Below are 23,003 nucleotides of genomic sequence, written 5' to 3' on the forward strand. Positions count from 1 at the left end.
ATAATTTACATCTGTAACATGATAACATTTGCTTCTAGTAAGTATGTCATTGTTTAGAAAATACGTAGTTTTATAGCAGGGTTCTCTGGGTAAAAATCATTAAATTGCTACTCTGAATATCCTAAGTTGCTATATTGAAAGAACAGCTACTCTGTTTTTGTAGATTTTCTGGGGTGAGTAGAGAATGAAGGATGTGATATTGAGGTGGTTCCTTTGAAATGGGCAGTTTGGCCTGACCTGTGGTGGCACAGTGATGGATAAAGTGTTGACCTGGAACTCTGAGGTCACCAGTTCAAAACCCCCGGCTTTTCTGATCAGGGCACATATGGGAGTTGATGCTTCCTTCTCTTCCCCCCTTCTCTCTCTCTAAAAATAAATAAATGAAATCTAAAAAAAAAAAGAAAGAAAGAAATAGGCAATTTAATCTTGATCTACTGTAATGGTTTGTTTCTTATACTTCCTTTTCCAAATGCAGTCACTGATTAAGGTCATACATAAATTTGGAATGTAAGAGTTTGACTTTTGCATTGAAACATTTAGATCTCACAATCATTTATAATGAGGTAGGCATGGTATTTGTTATTCAATCAAAGGTAGGCACTTTAATTTCCTTCATAACTTTGAAACACTTAACTTTTTATAATTACCAGTGTTTTTGCCTTAAACAAATGAACAATTAAATGTATTGCTCTCTCTCTCCAACATGTGACTTTATTAAAATCATTGCTCTTCTTTATCTCCAGTGTGACATTTGTATGTGCAGTATTTCTGTATTTGAAGACCCAGTGGATATGCCCTGTGGACATGACTTCTGTAGAGGGTGTTGGGAGTCGTGAGTATATATCCACCTTAGTATTTCTTACTGCATGATAGCTCTCTGCCTTGAGTTAATACTATGGATTACTTATATTGGGTACAGAGTTACGCTTTCATAGATTATACTTTACTACTAAGGAAGAAATTTATTTTTCTTATTTTAACATTTTCCCATCATTAATTTAATAATATTACTTAATTTAGCAAGTAGTGTTATTTAGTTTAATGTAAGGTACTGTAGGGAACAAAGCAGGTATATGTGAATATGTTTTCTTAGTATTTTAATTTATATTACATATAAATTTCAAGGCTACACCTAAAATCAAGTTTTTTTATAACCCAAGAATTTTTAAGAATCTGTTTTTATACTTTCTAACAAAAAAGTCACCTTGAAAATCTGTAAAAATATGAATGTTTAAAATTCCTTTTTAATCAATTCTAAATTAAATGTTTTTGCTCGACATGTTTGGGCATATATTACAGAAGAAAATTTTATTTTGTTCTCATGTTTATCTCTGTTCTCCTTCCCGTTACCTTGCCAAGATTTATACTTTCTCACATCTATTAACTTTGCTCCAATGTTGCACTTTTTAAGAGAGGTTTGTGAACAAAATGAAGATCAGTATAATGAGCAATAGGATATCATGTTTTCTCTGGAGACACATAAACCTAAGCAAAACCTGTCAATTAGTATTTAAGGAAATCTTTAAAATCAGAAGTTTACAGACTGTTGTATTTTCATGGAGTGCTGGGTATCAAATTTAGGGAGCAGGGAATACCATGTTGGGTGAGGGAGCATGAACATGTGCAAATTAAACAACTTTGTTGGGGTGTAATTGACATACAAGAAACCACGTATTTAACATAAATAATTTGATTGGCTTTGGCATATGTATATCACCATGGAACAATTACTGTGTTCAAGGTAATGAATATATATCCATCAGCCCCGAAAGTTTCCCCATTTCTCCTTGACATCCCTCCTGCCCTCCTCTTCCTGTCTCCCTCTTCTGTTCCACCACTGCCCTTCCCTCCAGTCTCTAGGCAACACTGACCTTTTCCCTGTCACTGTGGTTTCATTTTGAGTACATTTTTTTACCTGTTTTCCAACCAGGGTGTGAGGCCAGATTTCATTTAGAGCAGAAAAAAATTTGCTTTAAGAAAAGCTAGAATAAATAAGAATATCTAGTTGTTTATTTTAAAACATAGGCTAGATTCTAAACACAGTCTAATTAGCTAGGATCAAATCAATAGAGTTGATGCAGGTAAACTAATTGGCATGGGTCAGAGCTCACCATCCAAAGTGAACTATTAGCTATATTGTACTAGGAAGTATTATCTGAGTTCTACTAGGTTTGCTACTGTTGACCTTGGTCTCAGTGTGAAAACTGAGACACACACCTCTCCCCCTCCCGGAGGTTTACTGGAACATTTTTCAACTTCCTTGCCATTCCTAAGGTAACTCCTGACACAGGAACCATCGCCCATACTCCTCACAGACTAGCCTTGAGAAGTTTATGGTAAGATTTAAATATGAAAGATCTAATTGATGTTTTCCATGGAACCTTATCAGCCCACCTAGGAATCTCCTACGCACTCCTGCCAGGAAGTTCTTGCCAAATCAAGTGCCAGTAAAGCAAGTTTCAGGTTGGGTGATTCATATGTTGATAAAGCTGTTTTTAAATTAATTATAGACCTTTCATATTTCATGGGCATATAGAAAAAAACTCTTCTGTCCAAGAAGCAAAGAAGAATTTTTAAAAGTCCTTAAATATATAGTTTGAAAACCTCTCAACTTATCTTACACATCTCTACCCCCTTATCTCATCAGTCCAGCCAGATGCCTTGAAACATCTATGCCAGGGGTTGGGAACCTGTGGCTCACGAGCCAGATATGGCTCTTTTGATGGCTGCATCTGGCTTGCAGACAGATCTTTAATAAAAATAATAATAACGTTAAAAATATAAAACATTCTCATGTATTACAATCCATTCATTTCCTACCGCTCATGTTTGTGGTTGCGGGTGGCTGGAGCCAATCACAGCTGTCCTCCGGGACACCACCAAATTTTTATTGGATAATGCATAACATACACGGGTCATTGTATGACTCTTACATTTTAAAATATGTGACGTTCATGGCTCTCTCAGCCAAAAGGGTTCCTGACCCCTGATCTATGCCAAGAGCTTAAACGAAAGGGGAATGATTATTTTCTACCCAGACTGGAATAGCCTTCCTGCTGCTTGTTGTTGATTTAGTTAAGTGGTAACCTCTCTGTTTCAATTTTGTAATATATAAAAGTAATAGTATATAATAGATAATAGTAAGTACTTCATAGATTAGTGTCAGTTTATTGTTAAATGTCTTAATATATATAAAATGCTTAGAACAGGGCCACTCAATAAATGTTAGTTATCATCTTCCTAAGCACGGTAATAATCAGAGAGAACCTATTTATGATATAATCTGTGAAGCTGACCTACAAGATAAAAGTATAAGTAAAGTTTGTCCCAGATTTCTCTTTCACTGACATTTATCAGCTCCATGTTCTGCTTATGAATATAATGGAAAATTGTATTCTGATGTTGATTAATAGCATGGCTCTCAGGGAAATGGTCCTGTTTTCAGTGAGGTCTTCTCAGTTCTGTCATTTAATTTTCCAGAGATAATTAAACTTGCTCAAATGCATTTAGAATATATAAAATTTAAAAGTCATCACATAGTAACTGTGTCTAAGCAAGGTGTGTACCCTAATGGGGCTGCAGACATGTACCACATAACAATGATTTGATCAATGAAGAACCACATATATGAAGGTGATTCCATAAGATTATAATGGGTTATAAAAAATTATTGTTTGCAACGTTGAAAGGAAGGGCTGGACCTAACTATGATGTCAAATTACTGTTAGCTCTGGGTGGTTTAAGTAAATGAGGCTTAGCATGCTGTCCACCAGCTGTGTGTCCACACGTGTGTGTGCAGAACTCCTTTCCCTTTCCTCTCTTTCCTCTCGGTCCTTTCCCTCCTGCTCCTTCCTTCTTCTCTCCTTTTCTTCTTTTCTTCTTTCCTTCTTTCCTCCTTTCCTCCCTTTCCCTTCCTCCCTTTATCCCTTCATCCCTTCATCTCTTTTTCCCTCCCTCCCTCCCTCCTTCCTTCTGATGTCTACTCCCTCTCCAAAGGTACCACCCCCCACAGCCCTCTCCCTGCCTCCCAGTGTTTACATACACAGATGCACATACTTTACCTTTGATATCATATTTTCATTGTAGCCTCTATTTTAGATATACAGATACTTATCATTGTGTTACAACTGCCTGCAATATTCAGTACAGGAACATGCTGCATAGGTTTATAGCCCAGGAGCAATACCATGTAACCTAGGTGTGTAGTCGGCTATACAATCTAGGTTTGTGTTAGTATACTTTATAATGTTCATACAAGAATGGAATCACCTGATGACACATTTCTGGTATACATGACTGTATCTGATAAATTATATCCAAATTTTCACGGAACCTATTAATAACTAAAATAAAGTGATTGCTCTTATATGAAAAGGGGAATTCTACAATTAGCACCTTTTAATCTCAAGATCTTTTTACACTCTTAAAAATTGTCAAGGACTCCAAAGAGCTTCTGTTTATATGAGTGATTGCAATCTATATAGACACTGTATGGCCGGTATTCACAGCCATCATCACAGCTGCCTGGCCAGTGCAGGTTCGCATTGGATTCGGACAGTCGGTAATGAAACAACGGAGCCAAGAACTGGTGGGACATTAGCTTTAATCCTAGCTTGCACCTGGCGGGCAAGTAAAAACACACACTGGGCTCCAAAACCCACTAATTCAGTGCTCACAAAGCTACTGACTTATCCGAGTTTCCTAGAATCAACGGTTTCTACCTCACCAGCCTTATTCACCTCTGTTCCCCATCTCCTTCTCTCTGCACAAACTCTGCACAAATTGGATTCTCCTTCAACACTCCACCATCTTGGGTACTTCTCCTGGCCTCTTCCATGTGGCCTCTCTCTGCTCTCCTCTCTACTCTCTCCTCTAATGCTAATCTCAGGAACAGAGAGAGAGAGAGAAAGAGAGAGCGCTCCCAGTCTGCCCCCATTTTATAGTGTAGAAATCAAAACCTTTAATCCAATATACAAATAAGGAAGTCTCTGATACAAAGTCACTTATCTGAGGCATAATGGGATTGCACCACTGCACATCAAAAAGGGTGGGAAAGGCTTAGTCCTGAAACCAAGCCCCAGGCTATAAGGATCCTGCCTGCCCACAGCCCGCCCCCAACACACATTAATATCACCTGGGCAGCGCCATCTTTAACAAAGTGAGCATAATATATGTATTTTATCTACCTAACACACATTATAATAGAAATTAACACTGAAATAATTAATACTTGTTTATTCACTTTAAAATAATAAACCCATTCTATGTTATCATAAATAACATTTACTATGAACAAAAACTACTGAATGAATTAGAAATGTGGTACTGTTTGCCTTTCTGCAAATCTTTTTTTGTATTTTCCTGAAGTGAGAAGGGGGGGGCGGGCAGGCAGACTCCTGCATGTGCCTGACCGCGATCCACCCAGCATGCCTACCAGAGGGCGATGCTTGGCCCCTCTGGGGCACTGCTCTGCTGCAATCAGAGCCATTCTAGCGCCTGAGGCAGAGGCCATGGAGCCATCCTCAGTGCCCGGGCCAACTTTGCTCCAGTGGAGCCTTCGCTGTAGGAGAAGAGAGCACTAGAGAGAAAGGAGATGGGGAAGGGTGGAGAAGCAGATGGGCACTTCTCCTGTGTGCCCTGGCTGGGAATCGAACCTGGGACTTCCACACAGCAGGCCAACTCTCTGCCACTAAGCCAACCGGCCGGGGCTGCAAATCTTTTTAATGTCTAGCTTAATAGAAGATAGCTGTATTCTCATGTCTATTTATGTATTCAATCTGTTATAGTACACTGGTCACAGAAATTAGAGGATCAGGGAACATGCGGATACTCCAGTACTTTCAGCCTTTTGTATAGTGCTTTTTCACCAATGAAATAAAAGTTGGTTTTGCATCTCATTTGCATAATTGAACAACTTTCTTTGACTTGTTTGCTTTTCTGATGTTCTTGTTTAATAAAAAAATCAAATGCTTCTTTTCTTTATCACTTCATATTTATTTTTTCAAAATAAATATCCCCTAATTTTTGCAAGCAGTATGTATATATTGTTTGGTCAACACATATAAAGAAAATCTGAGTCCACAAACGTATGTAGATGGAAAAGAAGTGTATTCAGATAAGTGGGGATACTCTTTGGTACACATCAAAGCTCAACAATGGTCATTTCTTAAAGGTGTATTGGAGTGTAAAATTTAAAGCCATATCAGTAGGCTTTTTTTTTTCTCCTTTTCCAAGTGAGAGGAGGGGAGATAGAGAAACAGACTTCAGCCTGGTTTGACTGCTAGGTTTGAGGTGTGGTCAGGAGGGTATAGAGAGGACTCTGTTTTCTCTGAAGCCAGCTGAGATTGTGGAGGATGAAAGAGATGGAACAAAGGGGGCAGATGTGATGAGATCTCAGTAAGCTTTATAAATATATATCTATTTTACAGTGGAATTAAGAGATCAAGAGGACTAAAGGAGAAAGATACTGTAGGCAGTGGAATAATCAATCTGTTGTTGATGGTGATGACTAGAGAATGATGATTTAATTGCCTGGTTTTCCATTTATTTTCTGTAGAATTAAGTGTTAAATGCACACTTGAAAAGTTTGTTTTTTCTTTTTCTATAGGCAATATTAACAATAATAACAATAAAACTTTTGCTAAAATTTATAAATTTTTATTCTATGCAAGGTACTATGCAAATATTTTACATACATTATATAATATAATATGTATAACAACCCCAAGAAGTGCATATTGTTTCCATTTTACAGATACTAAAACTGAGGTCTAGAACATTTCAAATAAGTTGTTTAAAATCATATAACTTTTTAATGGCAGCCCTGGAACTCAAAATCCTGTTTTTAACCACTTAATTCACCTTGGACTAGATTCCTTCCATATTTCAGAATACCCTACTACCTCAGCCAGTGCACCTAGAGTAAGACCTGAAGACATTTTAATATTTGTCTAAATGAAATATAAACCTTTTCTTCAAAAAAGCATGCTATATTGTAGTGCTACCCCAAAATCTCTTGAATTATGCATGGTTTAATTCTATATGAATGCTCCCTTTTATTTAAAGATGTAGAATTTTGAGAATTGAAAGTGACCTTTTTAAACCACTCATTTCTGAATTTTTTTAAAATTTATTTATTAAATTTAATGCAGTGACATTGATAAATCAGGGTACATATGTTGAGAGAAAACATCTCTAGATTATTTTGACATTTGATTGTGCTGTATACCTCTCCCCCAAAGTTAAATTGTCTTCTGTCACCTATCTGGTTTTCTTTGTGCCCCTCCCCTCCCCCAACCCCTCTCTCCTTCTTCACCCCCTCCCCCCTCCCCCCACCCTCCACCCCTGTTGCCATCACATTCTTGTTCATGTCTCTGAGTCTCATTTTTATGTCCCTTCTATGTATGGATTCATATAGTTCTTAGTTTTTTTTCTGATTTACTTATTTCACTCCGTATAATATTATCAAGGTCCATCCATGTTATTGTAAATGATCCGATGTCATCATTTCTTATGGCTGAGTAGTATTCCATAGTATATATGTACCAAAGCTTTTTAATCCACTCGTCCTCTGACGGACACTTGGGCTGTTTCCAGATCTTCGCTATTGTAAACAATGCTGCCACAAACATGGGGGTGCATTTCTCCTTTTGGAGCTGTTCTATGGTGTCCTTGGGGTATATTCCCACTTTTAGGAATATACCCCAAGGACATCATTTCTGAATTTTTAATGTTAAATATGTTTCAAATATTAGAAAAATAGGAACATGTAAAATATATAAAACATGCAAATAGGTATATCTATATATTATATGTATAATGAATGGTTGGGCAGATTGTAAGTGTTCAATGTTTGTAAATTATGAATCAATGTATTACAATTGATATTTCACACTTAGTTCATTGGTGTTATTTTAATTATATTCTAATAGGAAATTCAGCATTAAGAAAAAAAATCTTAGATTGTATAAATACTATCTTTTCCTACTTTCTATCAATTGATCATTTTAACAGGTTTTTGAATCTGAAAATTCAAGAAGGTGAAGCTCACAACATTTTTTGCCCTGCATATGATTGCTTCCAGCTTGTACCTGTGGATATCATAGAAAGTGTAGTTTCTAAGGAGATGGACAAACGATACCTACAGTTTGATATTAAGGTATGCAGGCAATTATCTTTCCAAATTACATAATTTACTTTTATGAAACCTATACAAGAGATTTTATTTAGTATTTTTTTTATTTCTGAAAACACGAAAATTACATAAAGAGAATACAATTTGCTTTTGTCTCTGAGAAAGATTGCGTAGAAGAATGGTAGCATTGGCCCTGGCTGGTGGCACAGTGGTTAGAGCATCATCCTGAAGCACCAAGGTAACTGGCTCAATCCCAGTGTCACTGGTTAGACCCCAAGGTCAGCGGTTCAGGCCCCAGTCAAGGCACATATGAGAAGCAATCGGTGGGTGCACAACTAAATGGAACAATGAGCTGATGCTTCTCTCTCTCTCTCTTTCTCTCTCTCTCTCTCTCTCTCTCTCTCTCAAAAATCAATGGGAGCCTGACTGGTAGTGGTGCAGTGGTGGATAGAGCGTTGGCCTGGGACATTGAGGTCCCAGGTTTGAAACCCTGAGGTCAACAGCTTGAGCACAGGCTCATCCAGCTTGAGTGCAGGCTCGCTGGCTTGAGCATGGGATCATGGACATGGTCCCATGGTCGCTGGCTTGAGCTCCCCCTCTTCTATCAAGGCATGTACAAAAAACAATCGGGGAACAACTAAAGTGCTGCAACTATGAGCTGATGCTTCTCATCTCCCTTACTGTTTCTCTCTCAGTCGCTCGCTAAAAAAATCAATGGGGCCTGACCTGTGGTGGCACAGTGGATAAAGCGTCGACCTGGAAATGCTGAGGTCGCCGGTTCGAAACCCTGGGCTTGCCTGGTCAAGGCACATATGGGAGTTGATGCTTCCAGCTCCTCCCCCCCTTCTCTCTCTCTCTCTCTCTCTCTCTGTCTCTCCCTTTCCTCTCTAAAATGAATAAATAAAAAATTTTTTAAAAAAATCAATGGGAAAAAAAAGAATAGTAGCATTAATTAAAGTTTTAAGCTAAAACATTATTTTATAATCATAAAAGAAGTAAAAGTGGAAAGCTAAAGTAGTAAGTAGTTTACCAAGAGAAATAAAACTATTGCCTGACCTGTGGTGGCACAGTAGATAAGCATCGACCTGGTGTGCTGAGGTCGCCAGTTCGAAACCCTGGGCTTGCCTGGTCCAGGCACATAGGCAAGTTGATGCTTCCTGCTCCTCCCCTCCTCTGTGTGTGTGTGTCTCTCCCCCCTAAAATGAATTTTAAAAAATTATTTTAAAGAAAAAAAGCTATTGTTTTTATAACTGCTTGACTGTGGTAATCACAGATGTCAAGTCACTTTGTTGTATCCCTGAAACTAATAGTTTAAAAAAAGTTATACTTTATTATACTTCTTAAAAAAAAAGTTGTTTCATACTTTCCATTAGTGTTTTAAGTATTTTGAAACTAAAACTACTGCTTGTTTATTATTTCACTCTTTTTTCTTTTTGGCTTTAAAGTAAATTGACATAGGAACACACTGTGTATTAGAATTTAGAGTTAAAATATTTTCTGTTGTGTTTTGTTATTGCTGTTTAAACAGGCCTTTGTTGAAAATAATCCTGCCATTAAATGGTGTCCTACTCCAGGCTGTGAGAGAGCAGTCAGACTGACAAAACAGGGGTCCGATACATCTGGTTCCGACACACTCCGCTTCCCCTTGCTCAGAGCTCCTGCTGTGGACTGCGGAAAAGGACACCTCTTCTGCTGGTCAGTACAAGAGAAGATGGGTTCACCCTCGTCACCTTTCTAATCGTTTTTTAAAGACAATTTGTACCTTGCAGCAGGTCTTTAAATTGTAGTGTTTTATATCATTTCTTTAAAATTTAAAAATGTGTTTTGAGTTTACATTTATTTTGTGCGTGACATGTGCTGGGTACTGTGCCAAATATTTTGATACGTTGAGTTCTCCCGACTTTGCTGTGAGTTGAGTGCTGTTGTTATACCCGTTTTACAGATAAAGAAACTTGAACACAGATAAATTGCTCAGGGTTATGCAGCTAGGAATGGGAGAAGTGGGATTAGAGCCCAGTTCCATTTGATTTCAGAGCCCATGCACTTGAACTCTAATATCAAATTGCTGACCACAGATTAAAAAATGTTTAGAGTTTCACTTTTTTCCTTAAAATAAAAGTCTCTAGCATTGATTTTTAACCAGGGAGGCCTGGAATTACTAGGACAAGTTTTCCAAAATTTTATTCTCGGCCCCAGCAAGTAAGATTTTTATACAGTAGGTTTTAGAGTGGGACTCCAAAAAATAAACCTCTTAGATCAGGGGTCCCCAAACTACGGCCCGCAGGCCACATGCAGCCCCCTGAGGCCATTTATCCGGCTCCCACCGCACTTCCGAAAGGGGCACCTCTTTCATTGGTGGTCAGTGAGAGGAGCATAGTTCCCATTGAAATACTGGTCAGTTTGTTAATTTAAATTTACTTGTTCTTTATTTTAAATATTGTATTTGTTCCCGTTTTGTTTTTTTACTTTAAAATAAGATATGTGCAGTGTGCATAGGGATGTGTTCATAGTTTTTTGTTTTGGGTTTTTTTTTTGTATTTTTTGTATTTTTCTGAAGCTGGAAACGGGGAGGTCAGACAGACTCCCGCGTGCGCCCGACCGGGATCCACCCAGCACGCCCACCAGGGGGCGATGCTCTGCCCATCCGGGGCATCACTCTGTTGCGACCAGAGCCACTCTAGCGCCTGGGCAGAGGCCAAGGAGCCATCCCCAGCGCCCGGGCCATCTTTTGCTCCAGTGGAGCCTCGGCTGTGGGAGGGGAAGAGAGAGACAGAGAGGAAGGAGAGGGGGAGGGGTAGAGAAGCAGATGGGCACCTCTCCTGTGTGCCCTGGCCAGGAATCGAACCCGGGACTTCCACACGCCAGGCTGACACTCTACCACTGAGCCAACCGGCCAGGGTATAGTTTTTTTTTATAGTCCGGCCCTCCAATGGTCTGAGGGACAGTGAACTGGCCCCCTGTGTAAAAAGTTTGGGGATCCGTGTCTTAGATGATTCAAATGCACAGTTTTAGTTAGGAACTACTTTGTGTGTCTTTAATTGTCAGCCCCTGATAAATGCTCAGAAAGTATGAACTGATAATAAGTCAGTAATGAGTGACATGTAAGTATGTTTGTCTGTCATCAGTACTCTCTTCAGAGTAGATTTAATGATAATTCACTTTTGTTTTATTTAATTAAATGATCAAAGAAATAGTATTCTGCTTTTTGCTCGTTAACACATTTATCACATATGCAGGGATACTCTTTACTTATCTACTTATTGGAAACCAAAATCAAATTGTAGCACTGCTGGATAATAAAATGGCATATAATATAGTAGTCCTACCCTGAAATATCTGTCTCACCTTCGTCATCATTACCCAAACAATGATAATCATTATCATTTTTTCATTATCATTTTTATATGTATATAAATATGGCACTAAAGTCTAGGTCAGAAGTCACCAAACTACTGTCCAAACCAGGTTTTTTTTAAGTGAATGCTTTTTTTTCCCTTCAGTTCATTTATTGATTTTGGAGAGAGAGTGAGGGAGAGAAATAGACAAACAGAGCACTGTTCTGTTCCTGTATGTGCCCTGACTGGGGATCAAACCTACAACCTTGGCAAATTAGGACAATGCTCTAACCAGCCAAGCTATCTGGCCAGGGCTCCCACACCAGTTTTTAAAAATAAAGTTTATTGGAACATAGCCATATTCTTAGTATTAAATTCAGAAACATAGTAAAATTTTTTCTATAATCATAAATTTCAAAAACTGAAAGAAAAACTAAAAGAAATTCTGAGTGGAATTCTGCCCTTCTCTAGTGTATTAAGGAGAAGCAAATTTTGCTTCATGCAAAAGGAAGTTTTGCAAGAGATCTTTATAAAATAGGACGTGATTTTGGGTTTGCTTCTTTTTTTTTTTTTTTTTTTACAGAGGCAGAGATAGACAGGGACAGACAGACAGGAACGGAGAGAGATGAGAAGCATCAATCATCAGTTTCTCGTTGCGCGTTGCAACTTCTTAGTTGTTCACTGATTGCTTTCTCATATGTGCCTTGACCGCGGGCCTTCAGCAGACCGAATAACCCCCTGCTGGAGCCAGCGACCTTGGGTCCAAGCTGGTGAGCTCTTTGCTCAAGCCAGATGAGCCCGTGCTCAATCAAGCTGGCGACCTCGGGGTCTCGAACCTGGGTCCTTCCGCATCCCAGTCCGACGCTCTATCCACTGCACCACCACCTGGTCAGGCTGGGTTTGCTTCTTTCCCCAAAAAGCTCAGAAATATTCTTTAAAGATGATTACAAAACCCACATGAAATGTCAATAATAATTTCTTCTTTTTAAGAACTGCATGTGACAGTCAGTTGAGAGTCACCCCCAAGAGATGTCTGCCTGAATATAACTAAATGTATTCATTGTTAGGAGGGAAGGTGGGTGTAGGCATTTATTTCCCTTCCCACCACAGAGTAGCCCTTTTTATTATAAATTGTTTAGCCACTTTTGTACCCTTCATAACTCTGCCTAGAATGCTTTCTCCCTTAGCCTGTATGACTTGCAGCTTGTCTCATCATCGTGACAACATTATCCCTAGACAGCGTTCAAAACCTGGATGGACTCACTTAAGCCAATGACTTTCTCCTCTTTTTCTTTTTATTAAGTAGAACATGCTACTACTTATTTGCCCTCTAAACTGACACAAAGTCTTTTTTTTTCTGAGTTAACTCTTTAAAGATTTGTTATCAGAAATATTTCTTGACCATCAAAATCTTAATCTGAGAGAAAAATAATCCAAAATTAGCCTGGCCTGTGGTGGCGCAGTGGATAAAGCGTCAACCTGGAAGGCTGAGGTTACTGTTCAGAAAACTGGGCCTGCCCAGTCAAGGCACATACAGGAAACAACTACTACAAGTTGATGCTTCCTGCTTATCCCACCTCTTTCTCTCTCCATCGCTCTCTTTCCTCTCTCTAAAAATCAGTAAATAAAATCTAAAAAAAAAATTAGCCTGGTATAGTGGTCATTTCTCTCCTGTGTCACCTCTGAATATCTCCTGGTCCCTTTAATCACCAATATCTCCTTTAGAAAATGAGAAACTTACTTGGAATTCATCTCTTTTAATTCCAAAGAAGTCAAACATATTTTAGAGCTGTTCACTGAAATTTACTGGCAAGAATATTCTAAATAATAGAATAGTGAGGTTTTTAATCGGCTATGGAGCATTTATTTACTGAAACTACGCAAAGAAGCTTTTAAAATAGTGTCTTCACCACCACAGAACAAAATGAACCCCTGATAGGAAGGTTTGAACTGTAGTGATGAATCTGGTGAGAAATCACAGTATCTGCTTTCTAGTCTAGTTAATTTTCCAGGGAATTAGAGTACAATGTGGAGATTTGTCAGGGATTTGGGAAAACTTTGAAAGTTAATGTCTTGACATTAAAATTGTCTTCAGGGTGTTCTGATTCCTCCAGTAGCCAGGATGAGGATTTTGGTAACACATACTCCCTTGTTGGGATCAGGATTCGTGAGTTAAAGCTATAGTTTCATGCTTTGTCCACTCCTCCCTAGATGTCACAGACAAAGGGACCTTTAAGAGTCCACTGGACAAAATAAATTAATTTGTCCTTGTTTGTGGGCCTAGCAGTTGAGTCTCATCTTCTCTTGCGAAATCAGTCTCAAACCTTTAGCTTAATAGCTCTTGTTACGGAAAAAGATTTTTCCAGATTGGCAGTATTCAACTATTTAAATAGTAGAATCCTTTCATCTAACAGAACATTCCCAACTCTTTCTAGGCCAGGAATGAAAACATAATGCTATTTATTTGGTAGAGATCAATCCTAAGACCCTGTTTAAATAGCATGTCCTCCATACACAGTAGCATTATCCATCTGTATATATGCAGGTTTTCCCCACTACCATAAAGTGGAGTGTTCCGATGAAACCTTTCATAAGCAGAAAGGGCATAAAGTGAAGAAGCAGTTACCATTAATTTATATGAAAAATTTTAGTGTTCTCAGACCCAAAATATAACTTATTGAATCATATCAAATAACACATAAACCCTAAATAGCACTAACGTGTGGTAAAAGCCGTGCCACTCTTGCTGCTTTGGGTTTGTGGCCTGTACAACAGCTGCAAAACAGACGCTGAATGCTGTCTTCACTTTTCACCTTTTTTGTTTGTTTGTTTTTCTGCCAGTAGCATAGTATATATTGACACATTTTCAAGGAAAGAGCCATCCATTAATTTTTTTTTTTTTTTTTTTTTTTTTTTTAGTGAGAGGAGGGGAGGCAGTGACAAATTCCTACATGTGCCCCAACTAGGATCCACCCACCAAGCCCATTAGGGGGCAATGCTCTGCCCATCTGAGGCGTTGCTCCATTGCTCAGCAACCGAGCTCCTAGCACCTAAGGCGGAGGCCATGGAGCCATCCTCAGCACCCAGGGCCAACTCACTCCAGTTGAGCCATAGCTGCAGGAGAAGAGAGAGAGAGAGAAGTGGAAAAGGGAAGGGGTGGAGAAGCAGATGGGCGCTTATCCTGTGTGCCCTGACCAGGAATTGAACCCAGGACATCCACACGCCAGGCCAATGCTCTACCACTGAGCCAACCGGCCAGGGCCCATCCCTTAATCTCTTGATATTAGCAATCATATTTGGACAGGGTTAAGGATTTTAGGTTAGACAACCATTTTTTTTCTTTATAATTTCTTACCAGGCACCCTTTTCCCTGAATGAACCCACTCTATTAATGTCTCTAAATTTCAGTTCATTTTATGTGCCAAGATTCCCTTTCCCATTCACTTGTTTTCAGTGACATTTTGAGGTGCAGTCTCAACAGCAGGTACCGGATCTGTCAGAGTACTTGTCACCAGTCATTAGTGTCTTGGTTGAAACTTTGTTTAGGAATCTAGTTTTTACATACGTGCAGAACATTCCAGTATCTTTATTACTTCACTCAGAATAGCCTCTCTCCCTACACACTGATAATCCTGATCTCAGTCACCTCTCAGTCTAGTAGCATTGTTTTTACCACACTCAAAGAGCAAGTTTATTTTCTCAGATGCCTTTGTTTTCAGAGATCTTTCATGGTATTTAATGGCAGCCTCTAGCTCTTTCTAACCTACGGCCCTTGCTCTAGCTTCTCCTTTACTTATAAGCTTCTCCTTTTTATACACACTCTTAGCTTGCATAGGAAACTAGTAGAAATTCTGTCAACCACTTATAACACCCAGCAGTGATCCTACTAATTGGACTAGGACCCAAGGGAGCAGTAGGTGTGTGTCCTGTGAGATTCTAGAAAAGGAGACCTTCTGTTGCTGTCTAATGCAATGCAACTTCAGAGAATCAAGCATACTGATAAGTAGTGGACTTTTGAATAAATGGCATTTATATTTTCAGACTTTATTTGAAAACATTGGGCCCCCCCTCCCCCACGGTGATTATTTCCTTCGTTCTGTCAGAAAATGCTCTAACAGCAGAGCCAGTGATACCGGTATTGATTTTACTAGGTGAAAAAATACTGACCATGCTATTTAATTTCCAGGGGGTGGAAATCTTAAATTTAAAGGAAATAATTTATTTCATTGACTTCATTTGTTTTGTTTCAGATATTGCAGATATGTAAGTTTATTCTACACCTTAATTTTTGTTTTAAGTGAGTCATGAATACAGATTCTGTATTCCTACATACATTCTCAAGTACCATATGGACACACTGTCCCTAGATCTGTGCTGTGTTTCTATCACTAGCATACGATAGTGTGTGTGTCAACTTAAAATTATTACAGGTACCCCTCACATTTCTGGAAAGCAGAGTTGATTTTGATATTTACTAAAGTAAATTTACTACACTTGATCTTAGCCAAAAGGCCGAGAAGCGATATACTACTAAAGTAAATTTAATATATCTACTTCCATTTTTTAATCAACCCAATATTTTTTGGGAGTGACTGTTAAGTTACCACAGAGTCACTAAGGAACTCTACAAAACTGCATTTACAGAAAAGATTTTTCAAATACCAGGTTTGGTTATGTCAAGAATTTAAGGAAACTAAATTACTTTCAAAGTAATTGGTAATTTTGTTTTCTTTATTTTTATTTTGCTGAAGTAAGAAGTGGGGAGGCAGACAGACCAGGCAAGCACCCGACCGGGATCCACCTGGCATGCCCACTAGGAGGCGATGCTCTGCCCATCTGGGGCTGTTGCTCCTTTGCAACCAGAGCCATTCTAGCACCTGGGGTGGAGGCCATGGAGCTGTCCTCAGCACCTGGGCCAACTTTGCTGCAATGGAGCTTGGTTGCGGGAGGGGAAGAGAGAGCTATAGAGAAAGGAGAGGGGGAATAGTGGAGAAGCAGATGGGCGCTTCTCCTGTGTGCCCTGCCCGGGAATCGAACCCGGACTTCCACATGCCGGGCAGACGCTCTACCACTGAGCAAACCAGCCAGGGCTTGTTTTTTTTCTTTAAATGATTTTTAAGTATATGATTTAGTGGTACTAAGTACATTCATAATGTACATTTTTTCAGAATTTTTTCATCACCCCAAACAGAAACTCTGTAACTACTAAGCAAAAATTCTCTATCCTCCCGCCTCCTCATTCACTGGCAAACACCATTCTACTTTCTTTCTCTATGAATTTCCCTATTCTAAATATTTAATATAAGTGACATTATGCCATATTTGTCCTTTTGTTTCTGGCTTATTTCACTTTGTATAATGTCCCTTCTGTCTCAAGATTGATCGATGTTTCAGAGTATATGTAGCATATATCAGAATTTCATTTCTTTTTATTGCTGGCTAATATTCCATTGTGTGTGTTTACATGCCACGTTTTGTTTATTCATCTGTCAGTAGACACTTGGGTTGTTCCCATCTTTTAGCTACTGGGAAAAATTCTGTTATAAACATGGGTGTAAAAGTATGAGTCCCCGCTTTCAGTTCTTTTAGGTGTATACCTAGAAGTACAATCGCTAGATCTTGTGATAATTCTGTTTAACATTTTGAGGAACCACCAAACTGTTTCCCATAGCAGCTGCATCATTTTACATTCCTACCAACAACACACAAGGTCTCTATTTTTCTACATCCTCCCCGACACTTGTTATTTTTCATTTTTTAATATTAGCCATCCTAATGGATATGAAGTAGAATTGATATATTTTTAATATAATGAAATGTTACTTTTTAGTTTGTAAGATTTTACCTGAGAGAGACATAAAAATAGGAAAGGAGAGAGATGAGAAGCATCATCTCATAGTTGGAGCATCTTAGTTCTTATTGATTGTTTTCTCATATGTGCCTTGACTGGGGGCTCCAACCATGCCAGTGACCCCTTGCTTAAACCTGCGACCTTAGGCTTCAAGCCAGCAACCATGGGGTCATATCTGTGATCCCACACTCCAGCTGACAACCTCGGGGTTTTGAACTGAGCCCTCAGCGTCCCAGGCCAATGCTCTATCCACTGCACCACCACCTGGCCAGGCAAGAGTTAGGTTCTTAACAAACTAAACTTTGCAAATATAATCTTTGTTTAAAATGATAATGATGGCACATGCAGTTTGGGTTTTTCTCCCCCCAAAATGATATGTTGTTATTAACTATAGTAATTACCTTTGTATTATAGCATATGGCATTATATTGAATTAAAACAAGTAATTTATAAATGCTTTATGCCCTTTTTTTCCAGTGAGAGTGGGTAGGCAGAGACAGACTCCCTCATGCTCCCTGACTGGGATCCACCCAGCAAGCCCCCCACCTTGTGATGCTCTGACTGTCTGGGGCTACTGCTCTGTTGCTTGCAACCAAGCTATTTTAGTGCCCGAGGCAAGGCCATGGAGCCATCCTCAGTGCCTGTGGCCAACTTTGCTCTATCATTCAAGCCATGGCTGCAGGAGGGGAAGAGAGATAAATAGAGGAAGGGTGGAGAAGCAAATGGTTGCTTTTCCTGTGTGCCCTGAGTGGGAATCGAACCCAGGACTTCCACATGCTGGGCCGACACACTACTTGCACCTGTTCTTTTACCCTAATATTGGTGGAGAGTATTCTTAAATTGACTTTTCTGTTTTCCTCTTCAGGGAGTGCCTTGGTGAAGCACATGAGCCTTGTGACTGCCAAACGTGGAAAAATTGGCTACAAAAAATAACTGAAATGAAACCAGAAGAACGTAAGAGAAATTTTAAATAGCCGTGTTACATGTTTTCTAGCAGCCTGCAAAAGATAGTATGGTCCTATTTCGTAGAGTCTTCATTTAAGAAGTATTCAGGTTTGTTAAAGCTAGAGTCCCCGTTTAACATCACCTTTTTAATCAATATCCTTTTGATTTTGGAGATGACAGGTTTTTTGCAAGAGGGAATCATAGACAGATTCAGTGTTTCCAACTGACTTATTTTCAGCCTAAGATAGCCAGAGTAGACAAGAGTCTCCTTTAAGGATCCTCCTGCAGCCTTCCCTGTTATTCTGGGGTAGGACAGTTAGCTTCTCTAACTTATGGGTACAGATACATGATCTCTAGTTAGAGGAAGCTTTTCATTTCCTTGGAAGCTTACACTGGAGAGTAAGACAAGTTAATTACTTTGCTAACGCTCTGTAGACTAACATATTAAATATGATGTCTATAACTACAATGTTTTTACTGAGACTCTGTAAATACATTATCTCTGTTAATTCTCACAGAAGTGCTGTGAGGCTGGCTAAACAGAATGGCCATTCTAATAGCAACTCCTGCATTTAACAAGTAACTGTATCTGCTTTATAGTAGTTTTTTTTATCCCTTGAAGTGTTTTATGGCAACTATTTTCTTTCAAATTAGTATAAATGAAAATTAAGTTAGGGGTTTTTTTCTTTATGGAGTTAGTTTGAGTTATTACATATGGAGTTAGTTTGAGGCATTACAAATCAAGATTAAGAATTCACTCACTGAATCTACACTTATCATAAGCCAAGTACAAATAAAGATGATGCCATATTCAAAGAGTGCAGAGGCTCGAAGGAAAGCAGTCAGGTAAGTGTCATGTCATATGAGAACAATACAGAGTCAGGCAAACAGATTTGTAGTTGTATGTGAAACAAATTATTCTTCTGTTATTATTAATTATTGTGTCATTTTTCATACAAACAACTATAAACCTACTTTTGTCCCATTCTGTATAGTTGGGTAAAGATGAGAGTACAAAAACAAGAACAACTCAATCCAGTTGAGGGAGTGTGTCAAAGAACTTTCCTGAAGGGAGTGAGATATTAGTGGGATTTTTGCACATCTGCAGAGATGTGGTGGGTGTGCATGTCAACCGCCAAGATGACACTGGGAGAGGTAGCAGCAGCCATGAGACCTGCTGCAGGCTTGTATTATGTCAGGCAACATACTATGGTCTGAGAGCTGGTCCTCAGCATTTCAGATCACGAGGTACCGACTCAGCATTATTCAGATCATGGAGAAGAGACTGCTGTGTAAACCGGAATGCCAGTTTATTCATTGCTAATGAGAGCGATCCCTTTCACATGGTGAGGAGGCTCGTGTCCCTTATCCAGGAGCAAAGGGAAGTGGATAATCTCAGGATATTTTAAAGTGAGGTCTGATTAAATATTTCTGTCCTATACATTCATCATTCAATCAGCAAATACTCTTTTGAGTACCTGCTTTGTGCTAGGCACTTCCCAAATCAAAAACACCTGTAGAGATGGTTTCTGTTCCCCAGGTTCATCATGTCTGTCTCTTGAAAGCCACGTAGAGCTTGCCATTGCTTCTGACACCAACCCATTTCCCTGTTCTCATACCTATGGGTCTGTATATGAGTGTGAGTTCCATAAATAAATATGATTACCTACAACACCTTTGAACATACCAACACAATTGGATTTTGCATTCTTATCCTGCTTCTGACACCTAGAAACATCTGGGTTTCTATTAGGGATGGCTTGCTATCGTCCACATGCCTACCTTTTCTTATGCATACCTGTGGAGCTTAAAGTTAAGGTCCATGGGAGGAAATTGCAAGAGATGCGGCTGGAAAAGTAGGTGTTGCCCGATTGTGAAGGTTCTTGCCAAATTATCTGAATTTATCCTACTAACAGAATAAGCATAGAATACATTTTTTAAAATAGGGAAATGGCATTATCAGAAATATTCTTTTTTTTTTTTTTTTTTTTTTTTGACAGAGCGACAGATGGGACAGAAAGACAGGAAGGGAGAGAAACGAGAAGCATCAATTCTTCATTGTGGCACCTTAGTTGCTTAGTTGTTTATTGATTGCTTTCTCATATGTGCCTTGACTGGGGTCTTCAGCAGAGTGAGACCCCTTGCTCAAGCCAGCAACCTTGAGCTTAAGCCAGTGGCCCACACTCGAGCTGGTGAGCCTGCACTCAAGCCGGATGAGCCCTCACTCAAGCTGGCAACGTCGGAGTTTCGAACCTGGGTCCACTGCGTCCCAGTCCAGTGCTCTATCCACTATGGCACCGCCTGGTCAGGCTATCAGAAATATTCTTATCAAGATAGACAACTAAGAAAGGTAGACTGAAGGAGACAGAAACCAGAAGTAAGACAGCTAATTTTTAGTTTGAGACAGGTGGTGATTCATGATATCATTGGTCAACTTAGAAAATTCAGATAAAGAAGTAACTTTTGGGGGGAAATAATGAGTTTTGTTGTGGTCATTTTGAACTTGAGGTTCAAAATTGGTGTCTGCAAATTCAGGACATGTCAGGATATGTTTAATAAGATTTTAAAAGTTGCCTGCAGCTCAGAAGAGATGCTGAGAAAACTTAGAAGTCACTTGTCAGAAATAAGATGCCCTCTACACTTTTGAAGTGTACATTTAGAGATGGAAAGAGCTATATACAAAACTAAGGAATAAAAGAGTGTTATAAACTCTTTGAGAGAACAGTGTACCTGCGGTACATTGTGAAGATGTGAAGGGACAAAGGAGAGGACTGGTTGTCTCCAAAGAGGGTTAGACAAAGCTTTATAAGAGAATTGATGCACAAGCTGAACCTGGAGGCAGATCGATGTCCTTCACAGAGGCCAGAGTCGGAGGGCAGTCCAGGCGTAGGACAAGGGGGGCCGTGAAGCAGCATGGCATGTTCAAGGACTGCAGACAGGTCAGGACGACCAGGTGCCGAGACAGTGCAATGAAAGACCAGCTGCTCAGGCAGAAGTCCAAATCGGGTGTCTGGGGAGGGGTCCTGTGCGGCCCTGGGAGGTCTGGCCTTGTCCCAAAACATTGAAAAAGTATCAATAGGTGTTGCCAGATCATGAAGGTTCTTGCCAAATTCTCTGAATTTATCCTTGTAACAAAATAAGCCATTGGAAATATATTTTAAAGTTGGGAAGTGGCATTATCGGAGATATTTTTATCAAGATAGACCCTAGAAAGGGTGGACTTCAGGAGAGATAAGGAGTTTTGAGTAGGAGAGTGATAACTAAAGATGGTTACTTAGAAAGGTCACTCACCTGCTCCAGGGAAAGACATATCATTGTAAATAACTATAGTTTAACATGAACTAGCGTGTGAGAGTCAGGAAGGAACCTAGCAAGGCTTCTCTGTGTCCCATTGTACAAGCTGGACCAGCAAAGGTTTGTTTGCCAAACACTTGCTTTTCATCTCCATATGAATTGCCTTTACAACCCCTTCCCCCTACTCCTTAGCTCAAGATGGCATAGAAGCCTCAAATATCAACTTTGTCTTGGAATCTCAAATTTTTATGGAACTTGCATATGTACACATGTAATAAATTTGTTTATTTTCTAAAAAAAAAAAAGAAAGGTCACTCAGACAGAAGTGTGGATGATGAATAAGGAACTATTGAAACACAAGGTAAAAACTCTATTTCTCAGACAACCTCTGAATGTCCAGGTGAGGAGATGCGAGGGCTTGAACACGACAGAGGCAGCGCAAGTGGGAGAGGAGAGTTAAGATGTCACATTAAGTAGAAAATCGAGTGTACTAACTAGTTGCCTAAAAGAGTTAACAGACCACACAAGGTAATTACTACAGTTTATTTATATTATTTGATTCTTTTTTTTTTTTTTACTAATTTTTAGAGAGGAGAGAGAGAGAGTGAGAGAGAGAGAGAGAGAGAGAGAGAGAGAGAAGGGGGAGGGAGGAGCAGGAAGCATCAACTCCCATATGTGCCTTGACCAGGCAAGCCCAGGGTTTTGAACGGTGACCTCAGCGTTTCCAGGTCGACGCTTTATCCACCGTGCCACCACAGGTCAGGCTATTATTTGATCCTTTAATAGAAAATAGCTGCAAGTGCCTGATTTGAGATGTAAAGCAAGTATTTTGAAGTGGGTGATTATTTTCAGTTATCCCTTACAGTTCTAAAGTTGGATCAGTTACTTCTATCCACTAGTTTTTACTAGGGAAGGAGAGGGAGAGTGACCTGCCCAGTGAGTCCTGATTGGAAGCACTAGGACAGAATAACCTTACGCATGGTAGCGATCCTGATCATGAGGAAGGGAATGTAGTGGAACTAGAAAATGGTATACGTGGTTACTTCTGGTGGCCAAAGATAGGGAGACCTCAAATTAAAAACTGAAGATCACCCTCAGAAAGTCCCAACTAGGGTTTGAATTCAGAAACGTGGAGGAACTTGAGAAAATTGGATAGGAGGCGAGAGACATAGGGTACCTACATGGTCTACCAGAGAAGATAGAGCCAGCACCGCAGATAATGCTCCCAGTTGCCCAGAAGCACCCAGCAGTTTTCACTGTCCTCCACAATGAAAGGTGCTGAGCGCTACACTACTATAGTAGCCAGTTAAGTTCATGAAGTTTACGGTGAGGCTTAAAGCAAACAATAATAGGCCAGTTATAATACTTAAGTAGAACATCATCCTTAAATATACAAAAATAATATTCCAAAAAAGAAAAGTATGATTAAATGCTCTATTGAGTT

General features: G+C 39.4%; 1 protein-coding gene and 1 pseudogene across 5 annotated transcripts in view; one reads left to right on the forward strand and one right to left on the reverse strand.

Annotated features, from left to right (window-relative positions):
• Positions 1-23,003, forward strand: part of ANKIB1 (ankyrin repeat and IBR domain containing 1) — a 183,382-nt gene that overhangs the window by 130,335 nt on the left and 30,044 nt on the right. For all 5 annotated transcript variants that reach the window (XM_066239793.1, XM_066239797.1, XM_066239794.1 and 2 more), the window contains 4 exons: positions 744-832; positions 8,014-8,158; positions 9,663-9,829; positions 18,186-18,274. In XM_066239793.1, coding sequence (XP_066095890.1) covers positions 744-832; positions 8,014-8,158; positions 9,663-9,829; positions 18,186-18,274 — 490 coding nt within the window. The remainder of the gene's footprint in view (positions 1-743; positions 833-8,013; positions 8,159-9,662; positions 9,830-18,185; positions 18,275-23,003) is intronic.
• Positions 15,868-15,993, reverse strand: LOC136311289 (U2 spliceosomal RNA; annotated as a pseudogene).

This window comes from Saccopteryx bilineata, chromosome 7 (assembly GCF_036850765.1).
Source record: "Saccopteryx bilineata isolate mSacBil1 chromosome 7, mSacBil1_pri_phased_curated, whole genome shotgun sequence".
NCBI classification, from domain to species: domain Eukaryota; kingdom Metazoa; phylum Chordata; class Mammalia; order Chiroptera; family Emballonuridae; genus Saccopteryx; species Saccopteryx bilineata.